Raw genomic sequence first — 16,068 nt, 5'->3', positions numbered from 1 at the left:
TGCACGGTGCCAGGTGGGCACTGGAAATATCAGGGGGACCACTCTGTTAAGTATATGATTTCCCAACCACTATTCAGTGAAAACTGTAATTAAAAAATAATTTTTTAAAGTGTGATTTAATACCAATTGTTGGATAACTCTCTCCACCAAGGTGGTAAAACTGGTATCTTGACTTTCCCGATTGTCATACATGTACTTAACAAGCTTGGCAATTGTTTCTGTGTCTGTTTCAGATTCAAAGTCATAACCTTTACTTTCCTGTAATTAGAAAGAAAAAAAAAATTGGCACATTTAAGGAAATATTCATCATATCCAAATCTTATCTACAGAATTTTTTTTTCCTCAAAAATCTCACTAATCAATTTCTAATCTTTTTGACCACCATACGCCATTACCCACTGTTCAAAATTAAGGTAACAGGAGGCAAGTCAAGATGGTGGCATAGGTAAACACAGTACTTGCCTCCTCCCACAACTACATCAAAATTACAACTGAACTAGAAAATAACCATGATTCAGAACCACCTGAAATCTGGCTGAATGGAAGTCCTACAATTAGAGAATTAAAGAAGACGACACATTGAGACTGGTAGGAGGGGCAGAGGCGCAGGGGCTGGTCCGATATCCGTATGTGTTATCTTTTTAATCAGGAGGACTATCTTGGCTTATGCAGAGGTTCCTCATGAGGAGCAAAGGGTTCCAGTCCCATACCAGACCCCTCAAGCCTAGCCCCACACCAGACCCTGGGAAGAGAAGTCTCTAACTTCAGGCTATAAAAACCAGTGGAGATTGTGGCACAGTTGGGTTGCTGAAGTCCCAGGCAGTTCCTTTTAAAGGGCCCACACACAGACTTACTCTGACTCATTGCCTCTGAGCTCCAGTGCTGGGGCAGCAACTTGAAAGGATCCAGGAACATATGGGAGGAACTAATTTGTCTGGCATCAGGGCAAGAACTGGGGCAGCTTTGTCCCACACAAAAATGCTGGCAGAGGTACAGAGAAGACCTCCCTGCCACAATGCCAACAGACAGTTGCAATATCTGAGTATCCATCAACTTGGCCCACAAGTTTGCTCCACCCTCATGATTCCCTGAGACCCCACCACACCCAAATTGTGTGCCCACTCAACCTGTTTGTAGTGGCTTTTCCATATAAATGGCCTCTTGGCTCAGGCTTCAGACTTTCCTAATATCTCTCAAACAAGCAGCAGCTGGCCTACCATGCCCCATACCTTTCAATAAGTGGCCCTAGAACCAGCAATAGCAGCAGCCTGCCTTGGTTCACACCTTGGCCTCTCCTGGGCACCTCCAAGCCCAACACAAGTAGCAGCCATCTGTAGATCACTCCATAGCTTGACGGGTGTCCCCAGGCAGGGCACAAGCAGTAGCTGACTTTGCACCTCCCAGGAGGCCTCAGAGCCACTATACCCAGTGGTCAGCTTCAGACCATGCCAGATTACAGCCTATCACATCCACCAGTGACATACTGAAGGGGCAGACTTGGTGAGCACCAAAGCCCCACTAAAGCAAGTCCTGCTCCATAAGGGTGTCTCCTACACAACAGCTCTTCCTCTGTAGTCAAAGCTGGTCTGCACAGCCAATTGGCCTGGGGGTCAATCCCTTCCAGTGATGCCAAAAGCAATTGAGGCTCAACTACAACAGGAAAGCACATACAACCCACACAGGGGCATACTTAGAGTGCCCAGCTCAGGTGACTGGGGAGGCAAAGCCACAGGGCTCTACAGGACACATAATACACAAGGCCACTCTAACAATTCCAGGTGACATAGCAGCTCTACCTAATACATAGAAACAAACACAGGAAAGTAGCCAAAATGCAGAACAAAGAAACATGTCACAAATGAAACACAGAAAAAGAATTAAAGAAAAACAAATAAATAAAATGGAAGCAAAAAAGGAGGAGCCTCTGGGACAACTTCAAGCATACCAACATCCGAATTATAGGGGTGCCAGAAGATGAGAGAGAGCAAGATATTGAAAACCTATTTGAAGAAATAATGACAGAAAACTTCCCTTACCTGGTGATAGAACAAGACATACAAGTCCAGGAAGCGCACGATGAACCCAATGAGGCCCATACCCAAGACATAATTAAAATGTCAAAAGTTAAAGACAAAGAGAGAATCTTAAAAGCAGCAAGAGAAAAGCAGTTAGTTACTTACAAGGGAGCACCCATACGACTGTCAGGTGATTTCTCAACAAATTTTGTAGGCAAGAAGGGAGTGGCAAGAAATATTCAAAGTGATGAAAAGGACCTATAACCAAGATTATCCAGCAAAGCTATCATTTATAATTAAAGGTCAGATAAAGAGCTCCACAGACAAGAAAAAGCTAAAGGAGTTCATCACCACCAAATGAGCATTAATGAAATGTTAAAGAGTCTTCTTTAAGAAGGAAAAAAAGGATAAAAAATATGAACGATAAAATGGCAATGAATACATATCTATCAACAACTGAATCTAAAAATCAAAATAAATGAACAAGGAATCTAATGAATAAAATAAATTGATGAATAAAATAGAATCAGAAACATGGAAACATGGAACAGACCAAAAAATCTCAGAGGGAAGAGGGGGGGTGTGGGTGGAAAGTGATTAACTAAAGAACTTACATGCATACATGCATTACCCATGAACACAAACTATAGAGTGGTGAAGGCCTGGGACAGGGTGGATCTGAGTGGAGGGAGACAATAAGGTGAAGAACGGTGGGGAGGGGTGAGGACACATCTATAATATACTCAACAATAAAGTTTTAAAAAATAAAAATAAAATAAACAACCCAGCTGGTGTGGCTCAATGGTGGAGTACCAACCCATGAACCAGGAGGTCAGTTTGATTCCCAGTCAGGGCACATGCCTGGATTGCAAGCTCGATCCCCAGTACGGGGCGTGCAGGAGGCAGCCAAACGATGATTCTCTCGCATCATTGATGTCTCTATCTCTCTCTCCTTCTCCCTTCTCTAAAATCAATAAAAATATATTTACATAAATCTATATGCCAATATGAATTAAATTTTAAATAATTAAAATATAAGAAAATATATAATATAAAAACAAATCCCATAATGAATATGATAATTCTTTATTTTACAATGATATTTTACTATGTAATACTATAGACATTAGATATACGTGGCTATTTAAATTTAAATTGATTAAAGTGAAATAATTTCAAATTTAGTTCTAGTCATACTAGCTCAAAAGCCACATATGGACAGTGGCTACTATATTGGACAGTACCGATATGGAAGGTTTCCATCACTACAGAAAGTTCAGTTGGACAGACCTGAGAAGCCATTATAAAAGTCATCATCATGATCATTACTAGGTAAGTACATAGCTATTTAGGGCATAGAACCTTCATTTAATCTGTTCTGATTCCTCTTACATATCCTAGAATCTTTTAAAAATGGCAAACAAGGTTTCTCTTAATGCAAAAGACATAACCCCAAAATTCCAATTTTAGTTGAGCTTCTGGATCATTCTTAACAAAGCCAAATAATTGTTTCCTTTTCATATAAGGAACAAAAATGTTCCACTGTCAACAAAGAAAAGTCCAATAAACCACCATACCCTTGAAACTGTCTTAGGTATTACTTGATCACACCTAGATAGTATTTATTGCACATCTCAACAAACAACCTCACTGCTCTCATTAGAAGTATTGTCAAACACTGGTGGTCTTTTTAGGTCAATTTACTTACCAAAAACTTTTTCAAGTCTTTGTAGTTGGTGATGATTCCATTGTGAATAACAATAAATTCTAAAAGAGATAAAGAAATTAATGACCAAAAATTATAGGTCTAGTAAACATTATAAACAGTCATTACTGTTAAAGAGATTTTTCAAAAAAGACAAAAAATGTGTCACATGCTATACTTCAAGGTGTAATCAAGTAGTATCTACTTTTTGTTACCAGATTATCCTTGGGTAGATCAGCAGCACAGTTTATGTGGCTAATTGAAGTAAAGAGTGCCAGGGAGGTGGGTACAGTGGGGAAATACAATAAGCTGGTGTCTAGAGCAGCCATGGGCAAACTACGGCCCGCGGGCCGGATCTGGCCCGTTTGAAATGAGTAAAACTAAAAAAAAAAAAAAGACCATACCCTTTTATGTAATGATGTTTACTTTGAATTTATATTCACACAAACACTCCATCCATGCTTTTGTTCCGGCCCTCCGGTCCAGTTTAAGAACCCATTGTGGCCCTCGAGTCAAAAGTTTGCCCACCCCTGGTCTAGAGTCATCAATTTCAGCTGTGGCTAAATTTCTAACCCAATATCACCATGTGAAAGGAGCAAATTCCTTGGGTATATGTGCTCATTTGCAAATTGAGAAGGTTGAACTAAATAACTATTATTCTCACTTCTTTATTCATCCATTCTTATGCATAAAACATTCCTAAATTTAAAGAGAAACCTTTCAAACTAATACAATTATCTGATTGCACTAAATGAACTTAAGAACTAAAGTTAAATAAATTAATAAGAAAAACAAGACATTATTCAGTTCTATAATTAAATCTATTTATCTGAGGTCCAGACAATTCCTAAGTGATAAATAAATGTTAAAACAGAATCCCCACATCAAATACACATGATAGTGGGATAATTTTCAACTTTATGAAATAACTTTGAAGAATGTAAAAATGGATAATCAAGAGTCGACAATATTATTATTTATAGCTACTGACAATGTAAAGATCACTAATATAATGTATTATTTAAAGTTCATGTAAGTGAAGAGAGAAATTACCACTAAATTCAATTTTATATTAAATTATAAAAATGCTTTTAAAATACTTAACAATCTGATATTTTGACCTGACATTAAATGTCAGGACTAAATGCATTACAACCCAGATAATAAATTAAGCATTTTCACTAGATTTTTTAAAAAGAAGAAAATGATACCACAAAATACTACCACTACCAAAAAAAAAACCTAAATATTTTTAATGCTAGAACACAGAGAATCATAAATAGCTAACAGTTGACATAAAGACTTAATTAAAGCCAAATTCTCAAAATATAATCTAGATATGTTTTTAGGAATTTTTTATAAAGGCCTTGTCAGAATTAAACGTGTGAGAGGTTAGGTTGTTAGCATTCTAATCTGGTTCAATGATAATTATGTGAAGCATAGAAACCTAAAACAGCAGCTTCTTAATTAAATTATACAATCTTATCTCAAAAGGGATGTATATACACACACATACATATATACACACATACTTTTGTATGTATTTACTTATTTAACTAGAAGCCCGGTGCACAAAATTTGTGCAAGAGTAGGCCTTCCTTCCCCCAGCTGCCAGCATTGGCTTTCCTCTGGTACCCAGGAGCCGGGCTTCCCTAGAAGCCCCGGCTTCATCCAGAAGGTTGTCCAGAAGGATGTCTGGTCCAATTAGCATATTATGCTTTTATTATTATAGATTTTTAATTTTAGAGAGAGGAAAGAAGAGGGAGAGGGAGAAGGAGAGAGGGAGAAAGGGTGGGAGAGAGAGAGATAAATATCAGTTTTGTTGTTCCACTTATTTATGCATTCATTGGTTGATTCTTATATGTGCCCTGAGTGGGAATCAAACCCACAACCTTGCTGTATCAGAGGGACACTCTAACTGAGCTACCTGGCCAGGACTTTCTTTTCTTTTTTAAGAAAACAAAAGAATAGACTCTTTTAAATGGTTATTTCCAGGAAAAGACGGAATAAGAAAAATAAGACAGAAACTAGACTTATTTTAACATGCCTATTTTTTTATTTTATTTTTGTTGTTGTTGTTAATCCTCACCTGAGGATATTTTGCCATTGATTTTTAGAGAGAGTGGAAAGGAGGGGAAAAGACACAGAGAAATATCAATGAAGGAGAGACACATCTATTGATTGCCTTCTACATGCAGCTGCACTGGTAAGTGCCCTTGACCAGAATCGAACCTGGGACCCTTCAGTCCACAGGCCATCACTATTCACTGAGCCAAACCAGCCAGAGTTTAACATGCCTTTTTTATGGGTGTGACCTCAGAACAATGCAAATATTTTCATTTGAAATAAAATTGATTTTTTAAAAAAATCAATCCCTAAAACTCAAAATAAAATAAAATATATTAATAGAATGCTGTATCTAGCTGGTAACACAACTACAGATAGAAGGATTATTCCAAGTGATTCTAAAGCACAGAAATTTGATTATATATCCCTAAAGAGATATACTCTAAGGACAAAAAATTAACAAGAAAAACTAACAAACAACAGTAAATATATTCTTAAGGAAGTGTTGGTATTATGATTATTTTATGTATATCATGTAACAGATAAATAAGTATGTTACTGATGTTAAGAACTACATGAATAAAAGAAAATACATAGATCAATCAGGTAAAGTCAAAACCTTACAACCCTGAATCTGAGTTAGAATTGCTAGTGTAAAATTACGTTGTTTTATCTTTAAATTTATACGTGTGCAAGTGCACACACAGAGGTATGTGTATCTCCTAGCTCTGCCCACTGAAAAGACCTATGTGTGATGAACACTTCTAAGACCTGGCTTATAGTCTTTAAGTATCATTTCCACCAAAAAGAACTGGGGCTTCCTTAGAGAAATGGCTGATTCCAAGCATGGGGCAGGAGTAGAGGAACGTGGAACATCTTGGCCTACCAGAAAATAACAAAGACTATTGAGTCTACAGGGTTCATGTCAAAAGGACTTAGAAGACAACCTGAGTAAGTTCTCAATGGTCAAAGATTTTTGTGTATCAATATAGACAATTACTTCAGTGTTTTGAATCATATGAAATATTTTAACCCATGATTTTATAATTTTAAAAAGAACTCATTATTCATTTTAGAACATATGAACCACTTCGTTTTTTAAAAATGGTAAATGAAGGGGGCTGGGGGGAGATAAAACATTAATCCTGCCTTTCCTATACGCTCTGTAACTCAGGGTAACCAAGCTGTTGATATGGAGAAGATTCTCTTTATAGGGAAGTATTTGAGATAATAAATGAAAGAAGGAATGATAGTACTAGACTATCACCAATTTAAAACCCCTAAAGAAATAATCTTGGCAATGATCATCAATGACTGCTAACAACACAAAGAAAAACATCCAACATTATGAAAAGAAAAGAAATTCTGAGATGTCCTAAATTAAATTACAGCAGGCCAGAGGGTGGGAAGAAGAGGCAGGGAGAGTTAATCAGTTAACAGAAACAGGAACAGAAACAAACAAAAGACTGCTAGCATTCCTTAATGTATGTTGAAACTTTGAATCAACTTCTAGGCCCCTATTTCAGTTCTTATCTAGAGAGAATAGCCAACCACCAGATGGCACCCACCACATCCTGTTTACACATAAACTTTCTGGGCTGTTGCCCACAATCAATCCAAAAGCACCAAACACTTCTTCCTTACCATACACCTCTCCCAGAACTAGCCCTGCTTCACCTATTCCCACACCCCTTATCTATAGCCAATGTAAATTCTTTCAAAACAACTTATAGCTTTCTTCTCCAAAATCATCATATAAAAGAACTCCATCAATCCCAGGATGGTGGGCATATTTGTCTTCCCAACTAGCCCTACTGATGGTGGTCTAAACTGTCCCAGAAACTGGTCCTTTTTCTGCCTAGCTTATGGCTCAATAAATCCTTTCTTTCAGAAAAACGTTCAACCTCAAAGGTTATCATTTAACAATTATATACCTGCAGTTGTAAACAAACACTGTACCAATCCTATATAATAAAAGGCTAATATGCAAATAGACTGAAAGACAGAATGACTGGTCACTATGACACGCATTGACCACCAGGGGGCAGACACTGAACGCAGGAGCTGTCCCCTGGTGGTCAGTGTGCTAACACCGGGGGAGTGCCACTCAACCAGAAGCCAGGCTCATGGCTGGCGAGCACAGTGGCAGTGGCAGGAGCCTCTCCCGCCTCCGTGGCAGTGCTAAGGATGTCCGACTGACGGCTTAGGTCCGGCAGGGATTGGGCCTCAACCATCAGTCGAACATCCCCCGAGGGCTCCCGGACTGCGAGAGTTCGTAGGCTGGGCTAAGGGGACCCGCTCCCCCTTCCCCCAGTGCACGAATGTCGTGCACCAGGCCTCTAGTTTATAATAAATAAAATGGACAGAGAAACGTATTAAATGACCCACAGGATGCATGCAATTAACATGATCTAAACTATAGAAAATTCTATAGGACAAACAGAGTAACTGTAAGGAAAAAGGAGAGAAAGGGAGAAGTCTCCTAAATCCTTATCTTTTAGAGATACACTCTTAAATATTTACAAAATAAATATTATGATATCTAGCTATCTGTGATATATCTATCTATACAATATCCACTAGCTTCCAAGATAATCTAGGTAGGGGCTATGGATAAACATAACTGATCAGATATTGATAAATGTGGAGGCTGGGTAATGGATGCCTCAGGTTCTATATATTCTCTATATATGAATATGTTTTAAATTTTCCAAATTAAAATTATGAAAACATAAGAGCTTTCATTCTTTTCCCATTATCGAGCCTCTACAATCATTCCAAAGCATTTTTATGTCCATACCATTATTTTTATCAGAGCGCTGGGGATGGCTATTGACAGGATTGGGTTCGCCGTGTGTTGCCCAACGGGTATGAGCTATTCCAAGGTGTACATCAAATTCTATATCCAAATCCATATCCTGTTGTTCTGAAGATAAAATGAAAAATTCCAATATTAAATCATGCTGTAGAGATAACGCTATATTTCAATGTAATTATTACAGCACTGTTTACCTGGAATATACAATTATTAAAACTGAAGATCAGGCATACTCAAAATAGTAATTAAAAGATTTAGAGGAGTTAATGTAGGATGCAGCTGAAATATTTAAAACAAATGGTTCCAATAACAACCCAAGAAAATGTATTCAGAGAGATAAAGCACCCTGGCCCAATTGGTTAGAGCACTGTCCCATGCACCAAAAAGGTAGTGAGTTCAATTCCTGGTCAGGGCACATATCCAGGTTATGGGATCAATCCTGGCAGGGCACATGCAAGAAGCAACCTATCAAAATTTCTCTCTCTTTCTCTCTCCCTCTTCCTCCCTCACTCTCTCCCTCCTTACCTTCCTCTCTCTAAAATCAATTTTTTTAAAAAAAGATAAAGCAAATGTGACAATGTTAACAATTGGTAAAGATAGATGAAACATGGGTCGTTAATGTATTTTTTCAACTTTTCTGGAGGCTTAAAAATTTTCACAATCAGGAGTTAAGGACAAAGAGAGTGAATGTGATTTTTTAATCTATATTTAATCTTCACTTTGGAAATAATCAGTAGTTTTAATTAGACATGTAAAAGTAAATTCATTTTCTCAGTGCCACAAGCCTTATGACTATAATTTCTTTGGTCCCCAAACATATCTCACAATATAAACTGCAATTATGGAGAGCTTCCAAAATCAAAGAATAGGTTCTTGTGAACAAAGCAACACTGTGAAAATATGGGGTTAGAGACTGATGCTCCTTGATCTTGTAAAGCAGCTATTCTGATTCCTTTTCCCTATGAACTCTCTCTTCTTGCTTCTTCCGGGGGTAGGGGGGGAGAGAGAAAAAAAGGATAGTTCTAGTTACTTAACAGTAATGCCCTTCTTCTAATTTCCTAAATATAAAATTCATTTAGCTAAGATAAAGCTTATCAGATAACAAAGTTTATCAGAATTAGGTCTTAATTAGGAATAAACTGCTCAGAACTCAGAATGTCCATGCACTTTAGCTTAGTCTTTGGCATAGTTTTTGTGGTTTTTATACTGGCTAATGAGAGGTCATTCTAAAATACAAATCTGATCAAGAAATAAGGTTTAAAATCCATGAATAGACTTCCATTGCTTTAAAAAGCGGTATGCACATATGAATCATCCTAAACCTAGTCACAGAGATTTGCAAAAAGATCCTCAAATTCTAACATATAACCAGAGAGCCATTTTCTCAAAATAAAGCCCAATACCTTTTCATAGCATATAAGGTACTACATATCTATCCCCTATCTACCTTTCTATCCTCATCTCCCACCCCTCATCACTGTGACCCACGCCACCACCATCTCTCACCTGAACTACTTCGACAGAATTCTTACTAGTCTCCTTGTATCCAGTCTTCCATCTGTACAATCTAGTTCTGCACACCAACAAAAGTGATCCTTTCAAAACGAAGTCAGATCGTGTCACTCTCCTACACAAAATTTTCTAATGGCTTTGCATGACACACACAGTAAAATCCATCATTCTTAAGATCCTTCATGACCTAGCCCTCAGCCACCTCTGTAGCTTCATTTCCTGCCACTCTTCTCACTTACTGTGCCCTAGCCTCACTGACTTTCATCCTACGATAGCCAAGCCCTCACAGGGTCTTTGCACTTGGTGTTCCCTCTGCCCAGAATTCCCTCTTTCAGACAATCACATGGCATCTGCTCAAATGTCACCTCTACTATACTTTTTCTTCATAGCACTAATCACTACTTAACATTATATATTTATCTGCCTGTTTCATTAAACAGTAAACTCCATCATGGCAGAGGGTTTTGCCTATCTTGTTCTGTTTTGCCCTCAGGACCTAGAATGATGGCTGATATATAATAGGTACTCAATAAATATTCATTTTATTATTGAATTCTCAGAATACTGTGGGAGGAGGGGCACTTTTTTCTCCATTTTACAGATTTAAAAAACTGAGGCTCAAAGAGATCACAAAATCTGCCTACCAAAGCTCATAGTGAATAGTAAGTAGAGATAGGATTTCAACCCAAATCTTGTTTACCCCAGAGCCTAAATTTAAAACCACAATGGTGCCCAGCCGATGTGGCTCAGTGGTTGAGGGTCAACCCATGAACCAAGAGTTCACCAGTTCAATTCTCGCTGGAGACACATGCCCAAGTTGTGGGCTCAATTCCCAGTAAGGGGCATGCAGGAGGCAGCCAATCGAGGTTTCTATCTCTCTATCCCTCTCACTTCCTCACTCTCTAAAATCAATAAAAACATATTTTAAAAAAACACAGAATGGTAAACTCTGCTGCACTATTTATTACATTTATGACGTTGTCAATCTGGCTTCCATCAGAATTTGAGTTCTACAAAAGCAGCAGCTTATCTTACTATCTTTGAACTGTAAGCACTAAAAGCTAAATAAATAGGGCAGATACTCAAATCTTTATTGGATGGCTCCAACAATAAACAGATACATTCATCAATGCATTCTTTCCTGGCTTACCTGTGTTCTGAATAATTAAGATGGCCTAATAAATGACCTCCAGATAAAGGATACTGTTTATCACTAGTTAACAAGCTAATGCAAGTAATAAAAGCATCTAATTAGTTTTAAAAAGGCTAACTATAATTAAAGCATCTCCCCCAACATGCTGGCAAGCAACATTGGAGAAAGAGTCTTTAACAGGAATCTGTAAGTTAAATCCATATCAAGTTCATGCTAATTACCAACTCTATTTACTTAACTGTTGCCATTTAAGAAACATGTACCCATGTTCCTTATTCATTAAGCTGATAGGTCATTCAATTCCCCAGCCATTCATGACATCTTTTCTATTCTCCTTAAGCCTCAATACTACCTATATTCCTTCAATTTCCACTTTATTAAGCTTTTCCCTCTTACCTCATAACTGTCTAACTTAGCTTTTCTTTAATGTTTGACTCCTATAAAGGTTAACTCTCTCCCTGTGCCTTCACTTATCTGAGCTGTAACCCCTCAATAATTTCCTTACTTGTATCTTGTGTCTTCTCACCAACTTCATGCCCAAGGCTTTTTGCCCTCTTCATACCTTTTCTTAGATGTCACCCTTCTCTTTTTTAATAATTCAAATATTTAAATTTGCTGGCAGTGATAAAGACTCAAATACCTACATCCAGAAATAACAAACGTCAACATAAATGGTCCTACTCCTTACATATCCTAGCCTGCAGGTTGCTTTTTTCGCTCAACATTAGGTTCCCTGTAATTCTCCAGGTCCTCACATGCAGAACCAGACCCAGTGCCCTCCTTTCAAAAGCTACATATGGTCACTCACTGTCATTACAATTTATTATCCCATTCCCTTACTGGTATTAATTATCCAAAATTAATAAGTCACTGTGAAGAGCAATCTGGCCATGTCTATAAGAGAAATGCCTGTGCCCAAGCACCTCTACTGTTGGTTATATACTTGAAAAAAAATACTGTGGACAAGGAGCATGACAAGATTCACTGCAGCAAAATGTAGAAACAACCTCTATGTCTACCAATATCACCCCAATAAATTTAATTTAAAAAAATTTTTAATAGACTCTCTCTCCCACCCAGCTGGCGTGGCTCAGTGGTTGAGCATCAACCTATAAACCAGGTCATAGTTCGATTCCCAGTAAGGGCACATGCCTGGGTTGCGGGCTCAATCCCCAGTGTGGGGAGTGCAAGAGGCAGCTGATCAATGATTCTCTCTTATCAATGATGTTTCTACCTCTCTCTCCCTCTCCCGTCCTCTCTGAAATAAATACACTTTTTTAATAAATTTTTTTAAAAATTTTAAAAAGGACTATCTCCCATTCCATCAACAAACTTGCCTTCCGTAGGTTTGTCCTATAAAAGGCCTTTACTCACAAATTGTGGTTACTTCATTTTAGAATACTGATCTTGCTCTAAATGCAATGCACCTAACTAATTTCCTTCCCTAATTAATATGATCATTTTTGAAGCTCAGGTATATTTTAAAACTAGTACAGACATTAACAAAACTACTTTTCTCCCCTCCCTTCAATATTAATAATCCCTAAATGGGCCCTAAAATATGGGAAGAATGGTAATTTGATAAGGGAGAAGGAAGAAAAGGGGGAGGGGGACAAAAACTAAACTAAGTACATTACTGTGAACTTCTTCATCCAGTGCTTTTACTTTCCCTTTCTTCTTAATGAGCTGGATTTTGCAGGCATTTGCTTCCCAATCTTTGTCATTGCCTCCATCAATTCCCACACCTAAATCATCAAAAGGCAGAATAGCAAGATTTAAAAACTGGCTATTATTTAGATTATCAGTGTGAGGCAAAATTTTTAATTAAAATATTTTTAATCTAATTAATTCATTAACTTATTACCAATTCAACATATACTAAATATCCATTACATGTCAAGAACCAGAACAGCTGCTACAGACAAAAATGAAAATAACCCAGTTCCTTTCCACAAATTTCTAATAGTGTATTGAGAAGACAAAGACAAAAATAATTACATTCAGTCTGGTTTCAGATTATAAAAAAGTATTATACTAGCCTGTGAATGGAGTAGAGTAGAGAAAAACAGAAGATGGGCACCCATCTCAGAAGCGCGATAAAGAGGGAATGTCAGGACATACTCTCTTCATATTCTACTTAAAATCCTAAGGAGTCTGACAAAGTTACTCTGAAGGTACTAGAAAAGCAGAGTAATTTGCAGTAGAGAAATCACATGACAAAAAAAGTTTTAAAAATCTCTTTGGAAACAGTGTAAGAAGTTAGACTAGAGAAACAGAAAGAAGAAACCAGTTCTCAGAAGTTATAGCTATAGCAAATCTAAAGAAAGAGGGCCTGAACTAAACAATGGGAATGAAGATAGATAGGGGTGATATTGAATAGAAATGACTAGATATAACATGAGAAAGCAGGAGAAGTCTGGGGTACCTCCTAGGCTCAAACAAAGGACTTGGTAATAAAAGGCACACAGAAAGTATTGATTGGAGAGTGGGGTGAAAACTGGATACTCAGTTCAATTATAAACATACAAAAGTTCTAATATCTTGGTTTATTGAGGAAGAAATATCTAGGAGGCTGTGCAATATGGGGAAAACATCTGGATTTTAAGTCACCAACATATGGGAAGCTGGTGAAGTCAGAGCTCACCCATGAAGAAAAGTGGGCCTAGGACAGTATCTTGAAGAACATTAATATTTAAGAAAAAGAGGCCCCAAAGCAGACAGAAAAGAAATAATCAGTATGTAAGGAAGATAATGAGATGTCTTGTCAGAGAAGCTAAGGAAGGAGAGAATTTTAAGAACAAAGTAGTTGAGGAACTGACTTGCTATTAATTGAGGAAAGTCATCCTCCTATATAATAAAAGACTAATATGCAAATTGTCCCCTCAGGAGTTCGACTGCTTGCTATGATGTGCGCTGACCATCAGGGGGCAGTGCTGAATGAAAGAAGGCCCTGGCCTGCGGCCAGCAGCCAGCAGCTGGGGGAAGACCCTGATCAGCCCTGATTGCCGGCCAGGCCTAGGGACCCTACCTGTGCATGTATTTCATGCACCAGGACTCTAGTGAAAGATAAATGCCCATCACATCTGGCAATGTTAAATGTACAGAAAAAGAGTTAACAGAGTAGGCCTGACACTGGTATCCTTAGAAATGCCTGCTTGCAAAGTTGGGCCTTGGATTTCACAAGGGTCCCCACCACTCTGATGAAAAATAGCTCACTGTACCTAAACAGTCAGTACACCCATGTGGCTTATGCTGAACAACTGTTTCTCTTCTAGGAGTCTGTAACTTTGGTACATATTAGACAGAGGGTATCTACGTGACCAACCCTCGATAAAAATGTTGGGCACTCAGGTGCCAATGAGCTTCCCTGGTAGACAACATTTCACACAAACTATCACAATTTTCTGGGGGAATTAAGAGCACCTAGTAAGACTCCACTGGGAGAGAATCCTTAGAAACTTGTGCCAGATTTCCTCCAAACTTCACCCATGTGCCTTTACTCTTTGCTGATTTTGCTTTCTATTCCTTTGTTGTAATAAATCATAGCCATGAGTACAACTATATGCTGAATCCTTCCAGGAAATCATCAAATCTGAGGGTAATCTTGGAGACCCCCAATACAGTTAAGGGAAGAAGTTAAAGTAAACATAAAGTTGACAAAAAGTTATTTTTATTTGCTTTGTCATTTATTTCAGGTAGAAGACTCTTAAGAAGTTTACATACCCAAAGTCTGGAATACCTGAAGAAAAACAAATTAAATTTATAGAAAAGTAAAAAGATAATTTATGGAATAAGTCCTTCAAAATCTTTGTTCTACCATGAAACTGCCCCAGATGATTTATGTTTTTACGGTAACATTCTTAACAAAAGAAGATACCTATAAGAAGCAATACTCAACATAAATGATAATAGTATTGAAATTACATGAACAAACCTTTAAGTATGAGAAAAGACAAAAATTGTTCAGATTTTAGATTTTCCCAAAATAAAGCAAACATTACTACAGGACCTAGTCACCTAAAACAAAATTTTTCCATTTAGATTCAGTAATCATGCAAAACTCATATTTATTTTTAAAGGAATTACCAGCAGAATCATATCCTCTGTATTCCAGTCTCTGAAGGCCTTTGATAAGGGTCTCCAAGATTTCTCGTCTTGTGCGAGGGACATGGTAGTTTAAGTAAGCAAATATACCTGCAAATAAACAAATACTTAATAAAAAATTCTGTCTAAAGATTAAAAATTAAGAATTATTACATAATCTTCATTTGCATAATTATGCCTAAGATGTGCAAAAATGTGAAGCTAGAGACCATCTTTAAAAGAGAAGTAAATCCTCACTTCAAAATGTCTAAAGGCAATGAAACTTTTTCAAAGGGGGTTTTCCATTTATAAAAGACTAAAGCAAATATGTCACAATAAATGCTCATTTTTGCCAAGCCAGTGTGACTTATAGGTTGAGCATTGACCTATGGACTAAGAGGTCACAGTTCAATTCCTGATCAGGTCACATGCCCAGGTTGCAGGCTCCAGCCCCAAGCAGGGAGCATGCAGGAAGAAGCCGATCAATGATTCTCTCTCATCATTGATGTTTCTCTCTCTCTCCCTCTCCCTTCCTCCCTTGCCGGGAGACGGTCCATCCTTGCTGTTTCAAGGGACCTGGCATATATGGCATACTGTTCTTAATATATTTGCTCACCTTCTTGGCACTATGTGTTTTAACCAAGGTCGCCTCTCCGAGAAAGGTTGTTTCCGCAGGTAGAGATTTTCCCCTGAAGTTAGTGAAGGAATAAAACCC

At 37.8% G+C, this 16,068-nt stretch overlaps 1 protein-coding gene across 1 annotated transcript in view; it reads right to left on the bottom strand.

Annotated features, from left to right (window-relative positions):
- GFPT1 (glutamine--fructose-6-phosphate transaminase 1) overlaps positions 1-16,068 on the bottom strand; it is a 78,088-nt gene that overhangs the window by 45,339 nt on the left and 16,681 nt on the right. Inside the window, exons 3-7 of the mRNA XM_006775349.2 lie at positions 15,357-15,481; positions 12,908-13,015; positions 8,588-8,713; positions 3,724-3,782; positions 124-258 (exon numbers count right to left, since the gene is read on the bottom strand). Coding sequence (XP_006775412.1) covers positions 124-258; positions 3,724-3,782; positions 8,588-8,713; positions 12,908-13,015; positions 15,357-15,481 — 553 coding nt within the window. The remainder of the gene's footprint in view (positions 1-123; positions 259-3,723; positions 3,783-8,587; positions 8,714-12,907; positions 13,016-15,356; positions 15,482-16,068) is intronic.

This window comes from Myotis davidii, unplaced genomic scaffold (assembly GCF_000327345.1).
Source record: "Myotis davidii unplaced genomic scaffold, ASM32734v1 scaffold247, whole genome shotgun sequence".
Lineage (NCBI taxonomy): Eukaryota > Metazoa > Chordata > Mammalia > Chiroptera > Vespertilionidae > Myotis > Myotis davidii.
Note: the sequence above shows the minus strand (reverse complement) of the source record. Positions and strands in the feature narration are given on the sequence as shown.